The sequence below is a fragment of the Danio rerio genome, chromosome 6 (assembly GCF_049306965.1).
Source record: "Danio rerio strain Tuebingen ecotype United States chromosome 6, GRCz12tu, whole genome shotgun sequence".
In the NCBI taxonomy this organism is placed as follows: domain Eukaryota; kingdom Metazoa; phylum Chordata; class Actinopteri; order Cypriniformes; family Danionidae; genus Danio; species Danio rerio.
In genome coordinates, this window is record NC_133181.1 from 35,948,786 (window position 1) to 35,972,799 (window position 24,014).

The 24,014-nt window shown below is 36.2% G+C and overlaps 1 protein-coding gene across 4 annotated transcripts in view; it reads left to right on the forward strand.

The window, feature by feature from the left end:
* The window catches only part of pik3r3b (phosphoinositide-3-kinase, regulatory subunit 3b (gamma)), a 462,891-nt gene that overhangs the window by 330,462 nt on the left and 108,415 nt on the right, over positions 1 to 24,014 (forward strand). For all 4 annotated transcript variants that reach the window (XM_073952390.1, XM_021476737.3, XM_073952389.1 and 1 more), the window contains 2 exons: positions 30 to 231; positions 4,502 to 4,587. In XM_073952390.1, coding sequence (XP_073808491.1) covers positions 41 to 231; positions 4,502 to 4,587 — 277 coding nt within the window. In that variant the 5' untranslated portion in view covers positions 30 to 40. The remainder of the gene's footprint in view (positions 1 to 29; positions 232 to 4,501; positions 4,588 to 24,014) is intronic.

A 24,014-nucleotide genomic window follows, 5' to 3' on the forward strand; every position in this document is an offset into this window, starting at 1 on the left:
CTCTTTAACATAGTTTTTCTGTATTTTAGAGATCCAAAGCATGGAGGAATGTGGACAACAGCTAAAAACAATCCTGGACTCTCCCAGTGTCCCTCAGGCTAACCACCAGCTCCTGGTTCATCTGACCCGACACCTTAGCAAGGTGGCCCAAAGTGGGGGAGCAGCTCAGGCAAGCCCCAAGATTCTGGCTCTGGCCTACAGTGAAGCCGTCTTCAAAAACAACCACTTCAGGTACTGTAAACTGCAAAAACAGATTTATTTACAGATACATTGCCACATGACAAGTTTTTAAGTAATAAAATGTGCTTAAGGATATTATTAAGATCTGTATTTACTTGATCAACTATACAGTTACAGAGGAACCTTATAAGCTCAGTTTGTAATTTTTTTTTTACATAATTCATGAATCCATAATTTATGAATAAATTCAAGTATTCTGAAAAGTTCCAATTTTATTTTATTTTTAGTCCCTTTAATAATCTGGGGTCGCCACAGCGGAATGAACCGCCAACTTATCCAGCACGTGTTTTATGCAGTGAATGATCTTCCAGCTGCATCCCATCACTGGGAATTTTATTTTATTTTATTTTATCAATTTTCAATTATCTTAATTTATGTTCTTAAATTTAGAAAGTAAAATTTAGAGCTTTTAGAATTTTAACAATTTAGTGTAAATGATGACAGAATAAATATTTTTAGAATTTTGGTAACTCTTTATTTATAGCAAACTGTGTAACTACACATTCACGTTCCAGTCTCATTACTATCCTGAACGGGCTGCATTATATTTAAAACGTTTAAAAGAGGCAAGTAATATGTTTTCATGTTCAGTTTTGTGGTTAATTCACACTCACGTTTACACTTGCATGTGTATGCGTGTTCTTTGTTTCAGCAGAAAGCCCAGTTGAACATATGTCGGACCATATCTTTATTCCCCTAGTTTAATTAAAGTGGAGCAGAAAGAGATGAGGGAGCTGTTATTTCTGATCTGTCCCTCAGCCCACTGTAAGACAGCCCTTAATGGCTACAGCTCCAGCACAATCTCCTGAGAGAAACCGCACATAACATACAACAGATGGGAATGCTTATTAAAATGTGTTGCACCACATTACAATCCCTTGTACATGCCATTTGAAGAGTACCCGGAGTGAATGTTGATAACTCATTATTTATGTAACCCGACTGGTATTATGTACGAGATCTTTGTGTCTGACCATAATACACGATCACATTATTGGTGTCTTTATTAACTATTGAGCACATACATAATCTTTTATACCACAGGTTAAAGTAATCATTATTTTGATTGCCCTAGTTCTTGACTGTAGCTGTTGTAGTGGCTAAATTAATTGTATAAATAATAAGAATTACCATAATGGTTGATGCAATTGCATTTGCAAGAAAGTGATAGTTGGAGCAGTCATTAAGGTTTATCTCCAATGTCTCAAAATTTACTCCACTGTTTACAAAAAAAGTTAGTAATTTTGTGATTCATGTGTGTTTTATGCTTTCAAAATGCATTAAAGCACTATTATATCTGGTTGGACAAAGTTTGATATTGAAAAGTTTGACGAAGTGATTTTAATGATATTTTTAGTTAGTTTTTTTTTATTTTTTTTAATGAAGCTGTGCAAATTCCAGTTAAACTGATAAAGGTAAATTGCCAAACTACTAAAAAACATTAAAGGCCCTATATTAAACCCTGCACAATAAGGCACAAGACATGTATGGCGTGATTTGTTACTATTTTCAGACGAACACAACCCTAGTTTTCACATTTTGTGCTACGTTGTTTAGATAGCAAATTCATTTGCACCACTTTGTGGAGTCATGGGTGTTTTGGTCTAAAAAGGAGGTGTTTCAAGGCTCAGTGTTGGCTCATTGCTATTTTAAGAAACTGAAATACACTGCCGGGCGACCCCGGATTAAAGAAGGGACTAAGCCGACAAGAAATTGAATGAATGAATGAAATACACTGTGCCATTGACCGACTAAAAGCTGGTCTAAAGTCCAGAGCGCATTAGATATGTGCCTATGCTGGTCCAAACGCTTACACATTGCTTAATACACATAGGATAAACAACAATACACTAATATCTTTAAATATGAAAATAAAATAAAAGATTAAACTGTTACAAAAAAAATACTACTTTAATATGAAAAAAACACCACCTCTTTGCCTCATCTTGGGGGGCTTTTTTAATTTACTCATGACAGTTTGCATTTGTATAATGTTAATATTAATTGCATGTTTATTTATTATATGCATATTTATATATGTTTTAATAAGAACAAGTTTAGATTTGTCCCCCTGTTGGGTTTTGTAGACGGATGCATCACCATATGGGCATAAGAATTGGACGTGTGTTTAGATATAATTCAGTTAATGACCACACTTTATTATTGTTAATTTTTTCAGTTGCTGGAAATTAGAACTGATTTTAGAAAAAAAAAATCTTGAACTAAATTAAATATGTGATCTAATGGATGTCTTCAGTGGAATGCATACAGCACTGTAAAGGAGTAAAGTAAAGAGTAAAAGTAAAGTAAAGAGAAAGTATAGAGGCCAAATGGAAGAGGCTTATTCTTTATCCTTGCGCTGCAGATGCTCTGTTTAACTGTTTTCTCGCTAGTGAAGCGTTCAGTTTTTTCACTTACAAAATCCACCATGTAAATAGAAAATGCGATGTGACTCTTATTGGTTTAATGTGTATAATCCAGTTATGTCTACATTACAAGAAAAAAATATGTTTCTTGCATAAAAGCATGTATCAGATCAAGTGTATAATTGCTCAAAACACCCATAACTCATTAAGAGAATAAGTACAACCCTGTTAGACCATGAGCCAGGGCACACAGCGTATTTTTCCATCCTTAAAAACGGACATTCCCCTAATGCTTTTTTGTGCCATATGCTTAAGACTTTGCGCCTAGATTATGAAAATAGAGCCCTATGAGTGTGAATGTTTTAATCAAAATAAATAATATAAAGTCTAACATCCAGCCCTGTGATTGTAATAGGATTGTAGTGTTACAAATTCACATTCTATTTTAATTATTTTTGTATATTCAATAATTTAATTATTTTGTCAGTAATAATATAGTATTAATACAAACAATATGTTATTAATATTATTTTTAATTATTAGAGTCTCCAAATCTCTGAACAGTAGTGCAAACTGTGTTACTAAATGAATACCAGCAGAAAGCTGTGCTATTAACATTTTTACATGTCTATGATGGGGCTGTGTTTTGGGTATTTTTGCTACATGAGATCTCTATAACTAGTCACAGTTAAATAGCCAGAGACTTCACACTCTCCATAAAGTGCTTTACTGAATGAAGGACCTCAGTGCACATAATAAAGAGTAGTGTGCAAGTGAGTCACTGCTAACTCAGTCAGCACATTGTAGTCCATTAAGTCACCTCGCACTTATTTGATTGTGAGCAGCTATCCTGTCCCTCTGCCAAGAGACTCCAGTGGGACTTTCCCTACTCTTAGCGGCCTGTCAATTGTCTTATGGCTTTGGGGCAGTTCAGGGAGAGAGAGAGAGAGCGTAGGGAAACAGAATGCATTATACCTCAAACAGCCATTTCTGGTTAGTCATCAGCTTCACACACTACCTGAGGTCACTGAGGTGTCACAGAACCTGAATTACAGCTGAATGCATGAGTAAATTAAAATTTGCCTATAAAAATCCAATCGGGTTTTGACCATAAACAAGCAGTCACCAGTTTGCCTTCATTGTGTGTGTATGTTTAAATGTGTGTGTGTGTGTGTGTGTGTGCGTGTGCGTGTGATTGTGCGTGTGCGTGTGCGTGTGTGTGTGTGCTTATGTGAATCTGTTATTTATTTATTTTTTTTAGCCTTCTGTGTTTATGCTCTGTTAGAGGTTTTATGTCCAACTTCACTTTTAGGCATAGTGTGATGTACAGTAGTGGAACATAAGCAAATGCTTCACTAAACACAGGAGATCAAAACTAAAGAGCAAGAAATAATTTAATATTTACCAACGTGGGTGTCTTAAGGAGGAAACATACAGCATTTCATTGCTTATATTGCAAGTCATATCTCTCCAGCCCCTCATTTGGGATGCTTTCCATGAATTGGCCCAGATGACAAACTAATTTAATAGCCCTGACCTACAGTTATACAGTAATTTAGTGTGCTTCCAAAAAGGTGAGGTCCATACATGTTCAATGACCTGTATTAGGTGTTCTTGGTTCAAATGGTAAAGTTCTTGGATGGGTGGTATTATCTCTTGAAGTCCTCAAAGGGTTGGAATTATTTATGATCGAGTGGCATTCCACAATCTAGATGCCTCAGGATAGGCATCCCGTGGTGGAAATAGAGAGCAAAGAAAATAATTAGAACTTCACTAGTCTCTCTCAGCAATCTCTCACAACATCATTTAGGAAATCATAGTTTCTTCAGTTTGGATCTCCATTGCACTTACTTTAAATACTTACTCTCCAAATGTCTCTTTCCCTCTTATTCCAGTGCGGATGTAAACCCAGAACACCATGTGAAGATTCTTGAGGCACTCATCATGGTTGGAGGCCTGGTGGAGATACAAGCAGCTCCAGGTAGGCTTTCGCAGGTTTTTGTCACTTATTAAAACTGCTGTAGGTTTGTCTTTCTTGGATGATTTTTTATTTATTTTCTCCGCATTAGGTAGTTTATTTGTTTACTCCGTATTATACTTTGTGAATGTAAGATAATTGCATTACCTCAGGCTTCTTTTTTTCTTAGAATCCAGAGGGGTTTTTATACTCCATTTGGTTGTTTTTGTAGATTTCATTGCCTTTGTTATTAACTTGTAAGTTTGATGGTTTATGATGAGAAATTGCTGTAGATTTTAGATCCAGTCTAAACAAGTCACGCTTATCTGACTTCTGTGAGGGACATTTCTAGAAGTAGATGTCTTCTTCAGATTTTGGAGGATGAATGTGTGTATTTGTGGATCAGTGGTGTTCATTGTAGGCTTGTAAGGGCTGAAATAGTGAGTTTATCATGCTTGCATTTATAGATTGCTGTTGCTTTACTCATCAGGCCTGAGGAAATGTTGTTGTAATGGATCTTCTGGCTTGACACTCACTCTACTTTCATTATGCAGAATCCAAACATCGAATTTTAGCCATTGAAGTCCATTAGATGTCTGGGGTCCTAGGAGGTTAACGTTTGCCTCGGCTTTCTACATTAATGAAATGCATTAAATATGAATTAGACCAGTTCAGCACAAGAAAACATAGATTGTTGTGTTTCAGTTTAATGCAATCAAGCCATTAGCTTTTCAGTAACCTTGAGCAATTATGAATATATCAATTTCTAAATTTGCTGAACAGCATTTTTGAATGTGTAAGACAGCAAGCGTGGGGAATCATATGGATGCACAACTGAAAGTAACCATTTCTCTGATACTTCAAGGCAGAACTCTGCATTAGAATTGTAAAAAGCTAACTTCATTTTAAGATGTAATTGAAAACTCATGTCAACAAAATCTCAGACACAAAGCCTCAGTTTGGGATGTGGTAACAGACGTAAACTTAGACCTAATACATTTACCACCCATGGTCACATATGTAGATTTATAGGGCCTTGTGCGACCTTTTAGCTTCTGTGGGGTCATAACCTTTACTCCACGACAAGACAAGGGGTAGTTGTGGGTGGCAAGCTAACGCGTCAGTCTTACTTACAACAAAAATCTGTTCACTGAAACTTAATGTTACACATAAACTGTATTGAATTATTCCAATTAATTTGTTGTCATATGTGCTACCATTCAACATTTTGGTGGTGGTAAGATTGTGTTTTTTTTTTAATGCCAGGCACCTCGGTATGCACCAAACGTTCGTACTTAGACCAGAAGTTAGGTCTTGGTCTACTTTTAAACAAACTGAACTAAAGCACACACACAACACAGACCAAACACATCTGAACAAGCCAAAAACAGAACATGAGCCTTCTGTGTTTTATGATTAGCAGTTGCATGTTAGAGGTTTTATGTCCAACTTCATGTTTACGCATAGTGTGATGTACAGTAGTGTAACATAAGCAAATGCTTCACTAAACACAGGAGATTAAAACTAGGGAACAATGTATATTTTTCCAGAAATAATGTAACATTTTCTGTTAAGAGTGGCTGTACAAAATACTCAGGAACCTTTATTAAACTCTTTTTAATATACACACATCAAACTAAAGAAAATCTAGGATTGTATCATAAAGATTACACAATTTTTGAAAGGGTAGTTGTGGTTTGCAAGCTAAAGCTTCAGTCCTACTTACAATGAAAATCTATTCTCTGAAGCTTAAACTTACACAAGAACTGTAATAAATTATTCAGTTTGGTTTGTTACTATATGTGTTACCATTCAACATTTTGGTGGTGGTAAGATTGTGTCTTCGAATGCAGGGAACATCGGTGTGCACCAAACAACTGTATCGTGACCATTAAATAGTTAGGTCTCGGTCCACTTTCAACACAAACTCAACTAAAACACACACACACACACACACACACACACACACACACACACACACACACACACACACACACACACACACACAGACCAAAAACATCTAAACAAGCCAAAAACAGAACATGAGCCTTCTGTGTTTTATGATTAGAAGTTGCATGTTAGAGGTTTTATGTCCAACTTCACGTTTAGACATATATAGTGTGATGTACTGTGGAACATAGGCAATGCTTCATTAAACACAGGAGAACAAAATATTTTTCCAGAAATAATGTAATATTTACTGTTTAACGTGGCTGTACAAAATAACCAGGGAGCTTTTTTAAAACAATTTTTTAATACACAGATCAAAATGAAAGAAAAGCTAGGATTGTAACACAAAGATTACACAATTTTTGAAGGGGTTGTTGTGTGTGGCAAGCTAAAGCTTCATTCTTACAACAAAAATCTGCTCTCTAAAACTTAAACTTACACATGAACTGTATTGAATTATTAAATTTGGTTCATTAGATGTTTGTGTTTTTGAATGTAGGGAACCTCGGTGTACACCAAACAACCATAAGACATGATGTTTCAATGTGAAACCATAAAAAGGATAAAACTTTCAAGCTTGTTTTTTTTTTTCTGTGAGGCTGCTGTGATGTAGCCAATTACAGTTCAATACAGGTATAAGAAACATGTCTCCTTGCAGCAGACCTTCAATAATAACAAAAATCTGTAATTTTCCTTCTATTTTTCTGGCAGCTGTTGTGCTGAAATAAAAAGTGTAAAATAACAGATGTAAATTACAGACATTTCCTTAAATATATATATATATATATATATATATATATATATATATATATATATATATATATATTAGGGATGTAACGGTATTGTAAATACCGTCATACCGCAATATTAAATTTTTTCGATATTACCGAAGTCGCATGACTCGGTAAAACTATAGGTCTTCTGAGAAAATTTGCTCAGGCGAATGAAGCGAACGGGAGCTAGCTGAAACTTCATTTCCCATCAGCCCCGGCGTGGCCATAATCCTTTGCGGTCTGTTGTCGCTACAGATCCAGTAATGCGGAAATGGAGTGTGCTGCTAGTAGCGGAGATGAAAAAAAGATGGAAATGATCGAACCTAAAGCGGGTGTTGTCGCCGCGCGCGTGCTGAATAGCGGTGCTGTCGCGCGCGTTCTGATCAGCTGTGTTGTGGCGCGCGTATTGTAAAGCGCCGAGGGGGGGTTGAGCACGCATACTCAAGAGAGGTGTTGTCGCGCGCCTACTGAAGGGCTGGACTGGACGGAGGTTGTGTCGCGTCGCGGGGGCACTTTTGATCGTTTTGGAAGGGCATTTTCTATCCAAGACTAAAAAGGGCATGTGCACTGCACAGGTTGAGCCCTATGTGTGCACGTGCCTGCAAATTGGGGAATACGACTAATAACAGTCATGGGGACTGCAGAAACACAGCACACTGTTCAGATTGATGCAGACATTGACTTGTACCGCAAAGAGACCTCTATCTCACTCATGGTTTGTCTTCTCAAGTGGGGGAAAGACAATGCACAACGTTACCCACTGCTGTCAACATGGACCAAGTCATATCTCTCTTGTCCCAGAAACCTCAGTCCCAAATGAGAGGGGTTTTTTCTGTTGCAGGGGACATTGTAAATACCCAGAGATCCCAGCTTTTACCAGATTATAGTTATATGATAATTTTCCTTTAAACCCATCTCTATCTAAGTGAGTGATTAAATGTTAAATGTGATGAGTTTTCAACAATACTAAATTGAAACTTTATTTTTTTACATGGTTTAATAATTTTTTGTTATTAAAATTGAAGTTCCTGTTTCAAAGCTAACAGATAGATGGCTAATTTGTATGTCATTGACACTTTTGGCACTTTTTTGGAGTATTTTCAAAAGTTTTTTTTTCCTGTAAATGATTCAATAAATACCATACCGTGACATTCATACCGAGGTATTACCGTACCGTGAAATTCTGATACCGTTACATCCCTAATATATATATATATATTTTTTTGTAAATTTCTGTAATTTACAGTCTGTAATTTAACGCCCGCTGCTGGAAAAAAAAACATCAAATTTTGCTGGGAAAAAACGTAAAATAACAGATATTTTTTACAGTGTGTGACAAAAGAACTTCTGATGCTGTTTTGGATCATTACACAAATTATATAAGCTCTTCATGAGTTAACCATTAAAAATACCTTTATTGGTTCACATACAATGAGCATTTTTAGCCCAACACAAACATATTATGTATGTTCGATAATAACGACAAAATATCCTTTATAAAAGCCTTTTTTCCCTCACATCTCATGGTTTGATCCTAAATATTAAATTATAAATGGTAAAGCAATGCAAACAATATGTATCACTTTTATTTTTGTTTTGGAGTACAATGATCTCAAGCAACCAAACTAACAGCATAACAAAGTGTAAACACACCCAGAGAAACATTTCTCATAAATGTGAACCAATAGTGGAAAGCATTGAAAAGGTTGGCAACTCTTTATTTTAATATACAATTCTTACCATTAGCAAACCATTAGCTGTGACTATTAGCTCAATAAACTTCTAATTTGCTCCTTATGAATAGTAATTAAGGAAGTAGTTGGGTTTAGGTATTACCCAGGATTAGGGATGTAGAATGAGATCATGCAGAAGATGTACTTTATACGAACAAATAAACAGACAATACATTGTTTTCCTTACATACTGTAGAATTTATTTGGGTGGGCTGCTCAGGTATATTAACTGCCATCCAAGTATATTTAGTGGAGATGCTAGAATACTATTATTTTCATCTTTTTATACTTTTTGTATCCGCCCCAAGAAAGCCAAACATTCGCGATCGATTAACCAGTGGAAAATCGTCTCTTGCTCTGCATGTTTCCTACTGCTGGTTCTCTGTGCAACAACTGTCAACACTCACACAATCTCACATGCTCTGCAGACCCACAAAGATGCGCCTTTTGCATCAAAATGCATCATATCGTAGTTTCTGAATCTCCTTAAATCTCCAGGATTCTGGTTTTATTTTCGCTTTCTAAAGTTTCCGTTATTTGTATACGTCTGTATGCATTATCTTTTCGCAGCTGACTGTAGGCGCACAGCCACAAGAGAAACATTAAATGATTAATCATTTAATAAACAAGTCTGATCAATTTTACTATATACTCTGAGAGAACAAAATATACTGGCTGCAAAATATTTCTACACCATTAGAAATGACTTATCAACTAATTTGCCTTGTTTAAATAATTTACACTTTTATTCTTGTAATTATTATAATTTTGAGTAATAATGTCTATTTTTATTCAATTTTTCTATTATTTATTTCTCATTTGGTGTATATTTTATTAATTTAATGATGTTCCTATATTAAATACTTTAACATATCTAAAATGCTTTGGCAATACTATAAATGTCATGCCAATAAAGCAACTTTACAGAGAGAAAGATAGCAGCCTTTACCTATCAGTAGATGCACAGCATGGCTTCTAAATAGCATAAAAGAAAGAGAAATAGTGGATTACTTTTATTTCACCAGCCTTTTTAAATAACATTAACCCATTGAAAAGAAAAGGTGTATAACAGTGTCATAACAAATAAAAATATAGTAATATTTTTTTTGTTTTGTTTGTCGCATGTGCTATGGGTAAAAGATGTGTTTTAATCCAGCTGCTACTGCAAGTGTATTTCAAACCTGTGGGAAACACTGGAATATCTTAATAATAGGCAGGTAATAAACCACTAGTTAATAGTGAGAATTGGATCTTTAACGGAAGTATTGCCATTTTTTTCATTACTCTCAGATGAAAATTCAGTTCAGAACAACAGCGTTTATTTGAGATTAAAATCATTTGATACATTACAAATGTACATCCACATACTTTTAATCAATTTATTTGTTCCATAGTTTAGTCCATATAAAAATGCACTTACATTTTTTCGAGTGGTAGTTTAAAATTAGAAAAATGAAAACACAATAGAAGCATTTGCATATTTTACATGCACAGTGCAACTAGCCCTCGAGCATCCTCGTGAATTTATTTGTGTATAAATTAACTCCAAATCTGCAGGGACTGCGAGCATAAGCTCTGCTTTTCTAATGATTTCATCATCTCTTTTACTAAAGGCTACATTAACAGGGTCAGATGGCTCAGGATGGATAGCCTGTACAGAGTCAACCTCTTCACCAGCCAAAATGTGATCTGTACAAAACAAAAATAGCAACTAAAGCAAAAAAACGGGTTTGAACACGTCTATTCACATCACAACCCATCAACTTATGTATGACTTGCTTTTTGGAGGCAGCCAGTAATGTACCTAGAGTGCTTTAGCAAACCGCTGACCCCTCCTGTACCTCCAACTCTCCAGTTTGGCCCTAATGTGTTCCAGCTTGGTAAAGTTTGTTGGCAAAACATTGCGTTTAAAGAGCAATCTTTTGGGGGCCACGTCGGGCTCACTCTCTTTTGGATGACTGCACTTGTCAGATGCTGATGGATTCACCGTGGCTGTTAGCATGGGCTCTGGAGGGAAAGTGAGGGAGGCAAAAAAAAAGGAAAGTGGGCAAAAACAAGAAAGCAGGGAGAAAGGTATGACGAATACAGTTTAGGAAAGGTCACATCTTCTTTTATGGTTTTTCTGTCACTGTCACATACTTCTGTTTTTATTATGAAGACATATTTTAGAGCATTTATAAGTGATTTGCTCTTTTACAAAACCTGGTGTGGCATAACATTTTAAGGCATTGTGTACATTAAGCTGCATTCATTTTTTATACATTCAAAAAATAAAGTTTGCTGTTTGTTTAAGCTACTTATTTAAAATGAGCTAAAACAACTCAATTCTTGAGTTTTTTTTGGGACAACTTAATTGTTTTATGCATAGACCACTTAAATTTGTAAATACTTAATTTCTTCGTGTTATTTCGACACAGATCAATTTGCATTGCATGTAATAATACTGTACTTAGTCTCATTAGATTATAAGTAGACTGTTAAGTTGATTTGGGTTAGTGTAAGTTGACATGTACTCTACTTTCAAAATTTCTTATAGTCAGTTAAATGTCTGTTTAGCAGCAGATTTTAAGCAGACAGTCTACTAATACTCAAATGGACCATCAAAGTGTTACCAAATCTAATTGTCTTTATTGTCACATGATCCTTCAGAAGTCATTATAATATGCTATTTTTATCTCAATTATGCCTCATTCACACTAGCAGCGACCTTGTAGCTGTCTGTCGCTTTGGGTGGTAACCGGGTGCAAACACAGGTCTGTGTCGGTATACACGTACACCACGAATACAACCTGCCTCTGAGCAAGCTGAGAGAGGATCACGTGAGCTCTACTGGTGCTCCTATTGGCTGTCGCTCAAGAAAGTCGCTCTTTATTTGCATAGAGTTGAAGAATTCTCAACTTTGTCGCATCACTCGACACGCCCACCTGGTCACCAACAATTGCTTTCACTCACGGAGACGGAGGTCGCCATAAGACACTCGCTCTCCGTTGAAATGAACAGCTGCTTGTTGCTTTGCCCCTGCGAGTCGCTGGTAGTGTGAATGAGGCTTTAGTGAAAACATTGTAATAATGTTTTGTACAATTTTCAAATAAAAAAACTTTGATTGAAAACAGGACTATTTTAATTTAATTATTATAAAAGTTTAATTATTATAAAAGTCTGTTTTCATTTTAGTGAATCATTGCTGAATACAATTATATATTTTTAAAATTCAAAAGTTCTGAATCATAGTTAATTTCACTTCCAGTAGAAAATTAATTCACGTTAATTAATGAATTAGTGCTTCCCAAAGGTTTAAACTATACTTGTGGTGGTGGCCGAATTAAAACACACCTTTTACCCACAGCATATAAATAGTTAAAGGTGCAGTAGGTGATTGTCTTCAGAAGCATTTTTTGTTGTGCTGATTGAAAGTCTCTTCACAGTCTAATAGTTATGATTAAAGTAAATGATCTAAATGTATTTATATATACTTTTATATTTTGGGTAAGGCATAAAACAAAAAAAAATGTTCATTCACATAAATAGAGTCGGGCCGACATCTCTCATAATTCCGATAAGTAGCCCAATCTGTCTTTCTGCAAATTCAGATTTGAACAACTGCGCAGCCGTTTGAATGCAGCTCCGCCAACCGCCGCGTGTTCACAAGAGAGAGTATGCGCGCGCACGCGATCGTCAAAAACCTGCTGAATCAAAACTTTTCAAAAACCTGAATCAATATTGGAGTTACCTTTGCACGCTGGAAAAAGGATGACACAATGTCTGAAGGATTTATCTTAGACAGGTAATGTTCTGTTTAAAACTGAAGTCGCCTCACAGCAAGAAGGTCGCTGGTTCGAACCTCGGCTCAGTTGGTGTTTCTGTGTGGAGTTTGCATATTCTCCCTGCCTTCTCGTCGGTTTCCTCCGGGTGCTCCGGTTTCCCCCACAGTCCAAAGACATGCGGTACAGGTGAATTGGGTAGGCTAAATTGTCCATAGTGTATGAGTGTGAATGTGTGTGTGGATGTTTCCCAGAGATGGGTTGCGGCTGGAAGGGCATCCACTGCGTAAAAACTTGCTGGATAAGTTGGATGTTCATTCCGCTGTGGCGACCCCGGATTAAAGGGACTAAGCAAACAAGAAAATGAATGAATGAATGAATGAATGTAACATAAGATGTTGTTGTTACAAATGGGTTATATCACAGAAGTGTTGTTCAACCACTAAAATCTTCCGATGAAAGATTGATAAGACTATTTTCAGTTTCATAAGGGACCTTTTACAGCATCGATAATGTAGATTTTAATTAGTTTAACAACAAAACACAAGTAAATACCGCTATTCGCCTAGTCTCTCCCTATATTGTTTACCATGCAACTCTAAATATTTGCTCTGAAATAGTATGTCAGTTTGGCTTGCACACCACCGGACAAGCACTAGTCGCTTTTAACACATGAGAGAGGGTTCTTTTGCTGTGCGCGTGTTTAAGGAGGCGTGGCTCTAGACGGCAGGGGAGGGACTGATTCAGAGATTTATGCTAAGCTGTTATAATTGTGGAAGATCACCTACTGCACCTTTAACTATATGCTACAAACAAATTATAAATTGATTTTTAACAAAAATTTTGTTATTATCTGTTTTGAACTTTTTCTTTTCAATGGATAAAGGTAAAGAAAAGACTGTTAAATTAAATAAAAAAAACACCCATTATTTCTCTTTTATGCTATTTCTCTTATAAACATTATTAAAGTATTTTAGATGTATACGATATGGAATGAGGAATAAATTACAGAAAAAAGGAAAAAAGACAAACAATATCTCTAAAAAGTATATAATTACTAGAATAAAATGGGTAGATTGTTTAAGTAAGACAAATGAGTTGATTATCCATTTCTAATGGTGTACAAATATACTGCAGTCAATTTAGATGTAATTTTGTCCTCTCTGAGCATTTAGCAACATTTTTCTGAGTTGTTTAGATTAAATAATTAATTATTTAATATCTCTCTGGTGGCTGTGCGCATAAAATTAACGACAGCTTAGAAAACAAAAACAAAAACAAATCCTGGACATTAGTAGATTTAGAAATTCTGGCTGGACGCAAAAAGGTGTGGGTCTTTGCTGCGAAGCACATGTGACTGTCTCATGCACACAGAACAAGCACTGTAAAACAGGTGTAAGATTTATATTTGGTGGATACAAAAAAGTGTAAAATGATGAAAATAATAGTAAAAAAATTAAAAATTTTGATGAACATACCTGGGCAGCCTTTCCAAGTATAGTCTGTGTTGGACGCACTTATGCTAAAAAAGGAACCTTAATATAAAGATTAATATTAATATATAGTTAATAATAATAATAATAATATATATACAGTAAATATTACTAGATTTATATATGCTATATTTATGTATACCTGTTTAACGTACTGAATAAACATTATGTCTTATGTCAAAACTTACAATCTCAGAATAATCATCCTGTAATAATTATTGATTCTAATGTCCCAATTCTGATTTGCAAGCTCTCAATTCGATATGAATAAAGAATGTTCAAGATTTAATACAAATGCTATCGGCTTGTCTAAAAATGATCAATGACGATTTGGTTTGCAAATGAATGAATGGCTGAAATTGCATCACCGTATAGTAAATTCTTTTTATTTCAGCAACACATTAAAACACAATCCACATCTCTATTTTAAAGCAAAATATTTGCTATCCTATGGGATATGTAATATGGAAAAGTATCCCATCTTATATCTTTTAAAGAAATGTATTTATTCTGACATGTTGTTAAGCTGCTTTAGAAGATTATATATGGAACATTCTAGATTTTAGAAACAGATGGACTGAACTCTGGCTCATCTATAGGCCTCCGCTTGCTGTTTTTATCTCCGTTGTTTTAACTCAACCATGCACCTCTTTCTCTTTCAGTAATGTGCTGAGCTGACACATTTTTGACAATAATTGTAAATTTCTTTGCTTTGGTTGAGGGAGTGCTTATTTATGTTGAAAACTCAGATCCATATCTGTCACTCTTTCTCTCTCTCTTTCGCCTTTGTTTCCCATCACTCAAAGCGGTTTTCGGTCATGCCCTTAAGCACTGACTTTAACCTCCGTATATGCACAAGCACACATGCGCACGTTCAGTCTGGAGGTCATGTTGCAGCCTCGTGGAATTCCCCACTGGCTGACCTGCTGTCCCAGATGACCCAGTGAAAATGACCAGTGCTTTCAGCTGCACACAATCACATGCTTCAATGTTCCATGTAATAATCTTTGAGCTGCTCGCTCTATGGCCTTTGTTCCATGGCTCGATTTTTTTTTTTCTCCCTTGCTTTATCTTCATCCATCTAGGGTCATTTGCAAGCGCAGGCTCACATTTGGCATTCTGCTTGATCATGCAGACCTCAAGCCTGGTCATTATGGGTAGAGAGTTAACAATGGGAGTAGATGAGCTCAGATATGATGAATGGCTGAACTATTCAGGATTATTGTGTACTTAAATTGCTCAGTAATACTTTTTTACTGTATATTTCAATTAATATTAGCATCAGGCTGTCCTCATGTGCCATGAACTAATTCAGCTCAGCTTTAATGCTTTGGAAGAGCAGATGCTCTCTCTTTCCCCTTCTCTCTCTCTCTCTCTCTCTCTCGCTCACTCGCTGGCTTTCTCTGTCTGATTACACCATTTCTTCATTAAAGAGATAGCAATCTCATTAAGGTTGCCTCAGTTGCACTCTAAAATGCATTAATCTTCCTTAAAGGATCCTCTACCTTCTCTTAGCACTGGGTGAATCTAGCTCCGATTAAAATGACGTGGTCGATCTTAAGCTGTTTAGCTAGTTTTACCACCATTGATAAGGTGATCTGGAAAAGAATTAGCCTCAGCTGATTGGCGACGTTGTTCTAGATTGAGCACGTTTAAATACAAGGGTTCATATCAATTGTAGACATGGAGCAAATTAGCCTTTTGTGAGTATTTGCTTCTTTTTCTTATCAAGGATGTATTAATAATAATAAGATGGAATTAAAAATTGAACAACTTCAAGATAACATATTCAGATTATACATTTTTAGATGTTTTATCTGTGCAGCAATTTGACAAAAAAAATTGTGCAAAAAAAATAAAACACTAATTATATAAATGTATTTAATATATATATATGAAGAGTTAAGATGCAAAAACCTGTAAGTACCGTCTAAAGTTTTCTTTTTTTCTTAGGCTATTGTGTGTAGTTTCAGTAATTTATTGCAAATTATATGCTATTTCCATTTTAATGTAATGTGTATTTATATAGCACATATATTGTGTATGGCCATACACCCAAAGTCCTTTAAAATCTTAGGGGGGGGGGGGGGGGTCTCTCCCCACCACCACCAGTGTGCAGCATCCACTTGGATGATGTGATGGCAGCCACAGGACAACTGCTCCAGTGTGCTCACCACACACCAGTTATAGGTGGAGTGGAAAGACAGTGATAGAGCCAGTTTGGTGGATAGGAATGATTGGGAGGCCATGATGGGTGAGAGCCAATGGAGGGAATTTGGCCAGAACACCGGGGTTACACTCCTACTCTTTATGAGAAGTGCCATGGACCACAGAGAGTCAGGACCTCGGTTTAATGTCTCGTCTATAAGACTGCGCCCACTGACAGTATAGTATCTCTTCACTTTACAGGGGCATTACATTAGGACTCACACTGACCGCAGGTTGAGTGCCCCCTGCTGGCCTCACTAACACCACTTCCAACAGCAACCTAGTTTTCCCATGTGGTCTACCAACTATTGTAAGTACTGACCAGGCTAAGACCTGCTAAGCTTCAGTGAGTAAGCAGTCTTGGGCTGCAGGGTAATATGGCTGTCATTGCCTTATAGTGAAATAACTGAATATAAACATAGGAGACTGAGAAAACTGCTAATGTTAGAGGAAAATTTCAGATGGCACTTTTTTTTTTTTTCAACCAATTTTCTGGGGCCATGTCGCGGGGGCAGCAGTCTTGGGAGAGAACCTCAGACTTCCCTCTCCCCAGACACTTCCTCCAACTCCTCTTGGGACATCCCGAAGCATTCCAAGGCCAGCTGAGAGACATAGTCCCTCCAGTATGTCCTGGGTCTTCCCTGAGGCCTCCTCCCGGTGGGACATGCGTGGAACACCTTCCTATAGGCATCCAGGAGGCATCCGAAACAGATTCCTGAGCCACCTCAGCTGACTTCTTTCGATGTGGAAGAGCAGCGGCTATACTCCGAGCTCCTCTCGGGTGACAGAGCGAAGGAAACTCATTTCAACAGCTTGTATCGGTCATGACCCAAAGCTCATGACCATAGGTGAGAAAAGGAACATAGGAACGCTCAGCTCCTTGTTTACCCGCCGCTGCAGGAAATCCACCTGTCAATCTCACGTTCCATCCTTCTCTTGCTTGTAAACAAAACCCCAAGATACTTGATCTCCTCCACCTGGAGTAAGGACTTTCCTCCAACCTGGAGATTGAATACCACCTTCTTCCGGTGGAGCACCATGGCCTTGGAGGTGCTGATTCTTTCTTATTTGTATTTGTTTAATTTAGTTTAAAAAAACGGTCTATTGAATTAATACATTGTTCATGGGTTATTATCAAGACCATAGACTTCAGTAAGGCACATGCACTCAAAAAATAAATTCTAAAGGAGGGACACTGAAAACTACAGGGATAATTCGAAAAATATAGCCAATAACAGTTTCAATGGCATTCAATAGTAAAAAAATATATAAAAATATTAAATATTAAAAATTGTAATATTATTTGAACATTTCACAGTTTTTACTGTATTTTTGAGCGAACAAATGGATTGGTGGGCAGAATACTAAATAAAAACGAAAGTACTAAATAATAATATTTTGAAAAATTAATTCATTTATGTCCTTTTTCGGCTTAGTCACTTTATTAATAAGGAGTCACCACAGCGGAATGAATCGTCAACTTATCCCAGCATCCGTTTTACACAGCAGGTTGAAAAATTTTACTGATCCCAAAATGTTCATCAGTAGAGTAACTCTAAAATGGTAGATACTTTTTCTTCTTTGTTTATTAATTATTTGTCCTAATTGATCACTTCCCCTCATGTCCCCATAGAGAAGATGCGTCAGATTTAGCTAACATTATAAGAAAAATCTGTCACTAAAGTTTAGCAAAGTAAACCCCTGCGGACACACACACACTCACACATTGTGAATCACTTCCTTTGGCTGTGTGCCACTTAATCTTACTCAAATATTTGATACGAGAAGGCCAGTTTAGAAAGAATAGGCATGAAGCCAGGACACTCATTACTGTCTGTCCAGTATTTTGCGCACATTAAGAATGTTGGAACAACCTCAACACATAGATAAAACCTTTACTGTAGTCGTGAGATATTTATTTTAATACAAGTAACTTTGCTTTCATGCAGGCCTGAGAGAGAAAGTGTTTCTGCTTTATATGTGTCTGGTTTACAAACATAAACTTTTTGCTGTTAGCTTAGCCGCTCCCATATGATATGTGGTTTAGGAATGAGAGACTTTCCATAAAAAAGTGACCCAAAAACCACCAATACATCACACGTGTCAGATACACACTGTAGGGAAGTACTGCAGTCTAAACGTTTTAATTTAACATTTGTCTGTTTCTAATAGCTTTGATTATCTGACTGTGCAAACAAATATCTGACCCCAGTTCAGTATACGTGTTTCGTTAAGCTTTGTTATTGTTTTTTGAAACACAAAACCCATTACCACAAAGATTGCTTTGTTCACACAGTCCTTTACTTGTATATGTTTACGTAGTAATTATGCACACACGCTTAATGAACTAAGAATTTACATTAGAGCTTACTGCTTACTCCAGTGCCTCTCATCCAATTATGTGTTTGTTCAGCCATGACATCATGCCCTGTACCAATGAGGATTTATTTGGTCAGATTTGCATATAGACAAAAGAACAGATTTACCTCGCATTCTGATCGCAAACAAGCTACATGTACAGACTTCGAATAAAGGCTCAGCGGACAGTAGCGCATGACAAGAGTAAGCGTGTGTTTGTGCGTTTGTGAATGTGAGTAAGTGCGTGCCACAAAAGAATTTATACCACCATAAAAAGCAAATAAATCCTAACACACAGCTATTCGACCTTGACTCTTTCTCTCTCTCTCTACCCCCTCCTCTTTTTTATTTTCTCCGTGTCTTGCTCTGTCTCTTCAGGGGCAGAGTTGGAGAGACAATCCGGACCAATTAATATAACAAATTGCTCACACGCATGCAGAAATGTCATATGCAGATACACTGGCACTTTGCCAACAAAGGGAATTGGCTGAAAATAAGGAAGGAAAAAAACAGCCTGGTTTCAACTTGGCAAAGAAAACTCCCTGTGGTTGAGGAAGTTGTTTTATGTGCCAGGAAAGTACAGAGTGTCGATGAATGTGATCTTGTGGATGCAAAGAGTGTAATGCTCATGATTCGCAATCTGAGCTTACTGTTGAGTGTTTGATCATATTGATTTTTAAGCACACATTTGCAGTCTGAAAGAGTCACTACAGAGTGTCCAGAGAGTTTCCTGTGTTTTATTCAATGCAATCTCACTGCAATTCAGAATTTGTTTTTGATTTAGTGGATATCAATTGTAATAATTTGTATAATACATTTGCACATTTTAGTATGGTTGGCTAATCCCCCCAATGAGTGCTAGGGTTAGTGTTTGGTTACAAAATAGTGAACAAACAATGATTGGCACACTGCCACTATTGCTTTCAAATAAATATATTTTTTTAGAAAAGGAAAAAAAAAGGTCATGTTTTGATCTTTAATTGGTTCTACACAATCATATGATGAGATTTTGTTGGTCAAAGTTTAACAAGCTTGCAATGCAGCGTAATGTGATACTTGTCGTCGCACAAACTTGCGTTTCCGGTCTGTCGTATTTGCACACATATGAAAGGAAGTCTTTGGGACAAAAAGTGCAGTGTGAACATGGCTTTAGAACAATTGACTGATTGCTCATGCCCTAATAAGTGGTAAGGTTAGGGGTGAGGTTTGGGGACACAGCTTTTTTTTTTTAAATCATATTTTTTTATACATATTTTGTCACTTTTCTGAAATTCCATAAAATAGTTATGTTTCGTTGCGAGATTTGATTATATCCTATTTTTTTTATCATTCTCAATACCATTTTGATCGTTAACACACAATATATGATGAAATTGTAAGAATGAATTAATAATCACAAACCACTCTGTGGTTTTTATATGCAGTTATCCACCATGTTTTGGAGTTTTTCTGCATCTAACAAATGTTCTCATATGTATGCAATGTATCCTTCACAAATATTTCAGATATCTTGAAGGGGGATTTTTTTATTGTAATTTCAGACATTTGAAAATTAATACGAATTGGAATATGAATATTCAAATTGGTATCCACATCAAATTCAATTTACAGGAGATTGTATTTCTATAAATGTACTTAAATAAAAATTATATTACATAAGATTTATATAATTATTGTTAATGTATAATAATACAATTCAACGTAAAGATATTTAAAGTTATGTAAATTTAAGGTTTTTTGGATAAAATAAAACTGGCTAGAAAAAAAAGAGTCTATACTCAAATGTCACTCAAAAATTGTTTTTGTTTGTTGTTCAAACTATTTATTAAAATGGGCTGAATCAATATAAATTTCTTGAGTTTTTGGGGTTGGACAGCTTACTGTGACTGATTTATGTTCAATTCACTTAAACTTGCAAAAAAATTAAGTTAACTTAATTAAACAGATTATTTTGTTTCCCAGTGATGGGTTGCAGCTGGAAGGGCATCCACTGTGTAAAAACATATACTGGATAAGTTGGCAGTTCATTCCGCTGTGGCGACCACAGATTAATAAAGGGACTAAGCCGAAAAGAAAATGAATGAATGAATGAATGAATAATTGATGATTTGAAAATGAATGAATTGTATGAAACCCAGAATTTTTTTCAGTGTGTTCAAAATATTTTTTTAATTTTTGATTCAATCATTACTTTTTGAGCACCACAATACAGTTGTGCTCTGCTATTTTGTACATGTCCAGAATACCAGATATGGCATTTTATAGATAGTTTAGCCATACATTTGACCATACGTTTAGTCATGCTTTTTAGATTTCTTAATGAATGAAAAACGTCCTAACCTTTTGGTCAGTCATAAATGAGGGTGTGTGTTGCAGACGTCCAAACCATCTGCAACTTTCAGAGTGTTTCCAGTCAGTTTCATCAGCATGTGTCAAGTCTAATGCATATATTTGTTGCGTTTGTTTGTTTTGCCTCGCTTCCAGTTTTAGCACTGCCTTTTGAAGTGCAAGGCCTTGTATAACTCTTTTCCACCGGGAACGTGTGAATGATGGAGCGAGGGGAGGGATTGAGAGAGAGACTAAGGCAAGTGCAAGAGTGTCAGACTCAATTTAACTACAGCATGAGTTTGAATTTCCTCCGCTCACTGGAGAAATACTGAAAGTGCTTATTTTTCATATATATTTCATTATCGTTTCATCATATTTCGTTGTTTTAATTACTTTGGAGAAAATTTGGCATTGCTTTAAAACAGATTAATTCTGAATTATTAATAAGGTTTATTCAGAACGTTTAAAAGCAGTCCATGAACAGGCTATTTTAGGCCTGTAGCAGTGCTTTTGGTATCATATACTGTTATTCATTCATTTTCTTTTAGGCTTAGTTCTTTTATTAATCTGGGGTCGCCACAGAGGAATGAACCGCCAACTTAACCAGCATACGTTTTACGCAGTGGATGCCCTTCCAGCTGCAACCTATTACCGGGAAAGTCCCATAGACTCTCATTCACAGTCATACACTACGGACAATTTTAGCTTACCCAAATTCACCTTTAACGCATGTCTTTGGACTTGTGGGGGAAACTAGAGCACCCGGAGGAAATCTACCTTTATTTCACCTTTACTACCTTTCATTATGTTTGGGATGAAAACATCCACGGAATTAAACAGCTGTAAAAAAATGCATCAGATAAATTTGTTAATCAGAGTCTTCAGTCCTGAGCAAAACTGCTAAATTGCCTAAAAAATACATGATTTTAATCCTTTAATTGCTAAATTCATGTCACTGATTTGGTGAAAAAAGAAACACACAAAATGACATATTTTCAATAAAAAGGTAATTGTGGACAATTTTTTTTACCTATCATGTCTTGGACATGTAAAGCCTTTGATGCAGTGTTTTTGATTATTATTATTAATTTACTGTTGGTGGCTGTTTTAACCCCACTGACTTCCATTATAACCACATTTTTTGATGACAAAACCAAGACACCGTATAATCATTCATTTTTGATTGTTGGTGGTTTTTCCTGTAGGGAAGAGGTAAAATTTGTAATTGTTACTGTTGATCATCAGTTGGCACCATTAACCCTTTTGATTGGCCTGTCCTAAAAAAGCTTAGTTTCTGTATTTTATATGGAGTTTAACAGCAAATGAAAGTGTGTGTCTGTGAGTGTGAGAGTGACCTTTACGCACTTACCTTGATATACCTTGAGAGCATTTCAGCTCTCAGAACTACATGGATTAAATAAAAACAAGGACTGTGCATTTATGCACCATCAAATGTGGTTATAATGGAATCCAATGGGGCAAAAAGAAAAAAAGCCACTAACAGTAAATTCGGTCGAAAAAAATGAAAATCTACAATGCATCAAAGCCAATGTTGTTACTAATTGTTTACACGTCCAAGACCGTGATAAAAGGTAAAATCTACTTTTTTTTTTTTATTGAAAATACGTCATATTGTGTCTTTTTTTTTTTTTTTTAGCAAATCAGTGACATCATTTGTATACTTGCCAATTAAAAGACTTAAAATCCTGTAATTTTCTAAACAATTTAGTGGTTTTGATCAGGACTTAGGTTGATTAACAGATTTAAGCCAAAACAAATTACAAATATTTATCTGATGCATTTAATTCAGTGGATGTTTTCATTCCAAACATAAGAAAAAGGGAATAAATTTAAACAGTGCACAAGGGTTAAAATCAAGCTTTTGTATATTTAAATGTAGTCATTTTAACGTATTTGTATTTGAAGAATCCAAGTATACTTAGCCAAAATATTATAAAGAAATATTTTTATAGATCATTTTTTAAAATATACATATATATATATTTTTTTTATATTTAAATTTAAACTATTTTAGTATGCTCTCCTTAACACGAAACTAAAATAATTTGAATTAACATTTAATTAAATAAAAACAAATGAAATTACTAATAACCCTGGCCTGGTCGGGCTCCAAAGCCCAAAATTTAAATGACAGCAAGTTGCCTTAAAGCCCTCGAGTCTCAGGTTTGTCATCATCATGTTAGCGTGTCAGAAAGTGGCATATGAAGAGTGGAAGGGTGAGACGAGGACAAGCTGTCAGAAGTTGTTTGCCATGACACACACACATGTATTACCTGAGAAGCAGAGGCCAAGAGACCGAGGAGATGAAAGTCAAAGTAGCAGGAACTTCAGATCAGTGCTGCATAAATGAGCAGCCGAGGCTTTGTCCGCTTTGACTGCGGCTCTAATGTGCCGTGATTTACGAGGCTCAGGCTTTTTACGGCCTTTATGTGGTGCAGCGCAGTTTATCAGGTCATCTGCACTGTCGCCGATACCATCTCTTTCTGGCCCACCGAGAATAATGGCACGACATTATGAGCCTTTAGCAAGCCCTTAGAGCAGGGGGTCAAGGTTAGCTAGTATGAAGATGTGAAATGGGCCCTGATATTGTCCCGCGCTGAGATGTGTAGAAACAGCTCTAATTTCTGTTCGCATTTCAATAAAACAGCTGCCTCACCTTTCCTCTCATGGGCCGAAAGGTTTATAGGCAGCTGGGGGATCGTAGAGGTGGCAAGATGGAAGAAAACACACAATGACAACTCACACACACACACACACACCGTGATGCACAAGCACACACCCACAAGTGTGGTCTGTATATATGGGCCTGTCCTGTTGTGAAGAAGC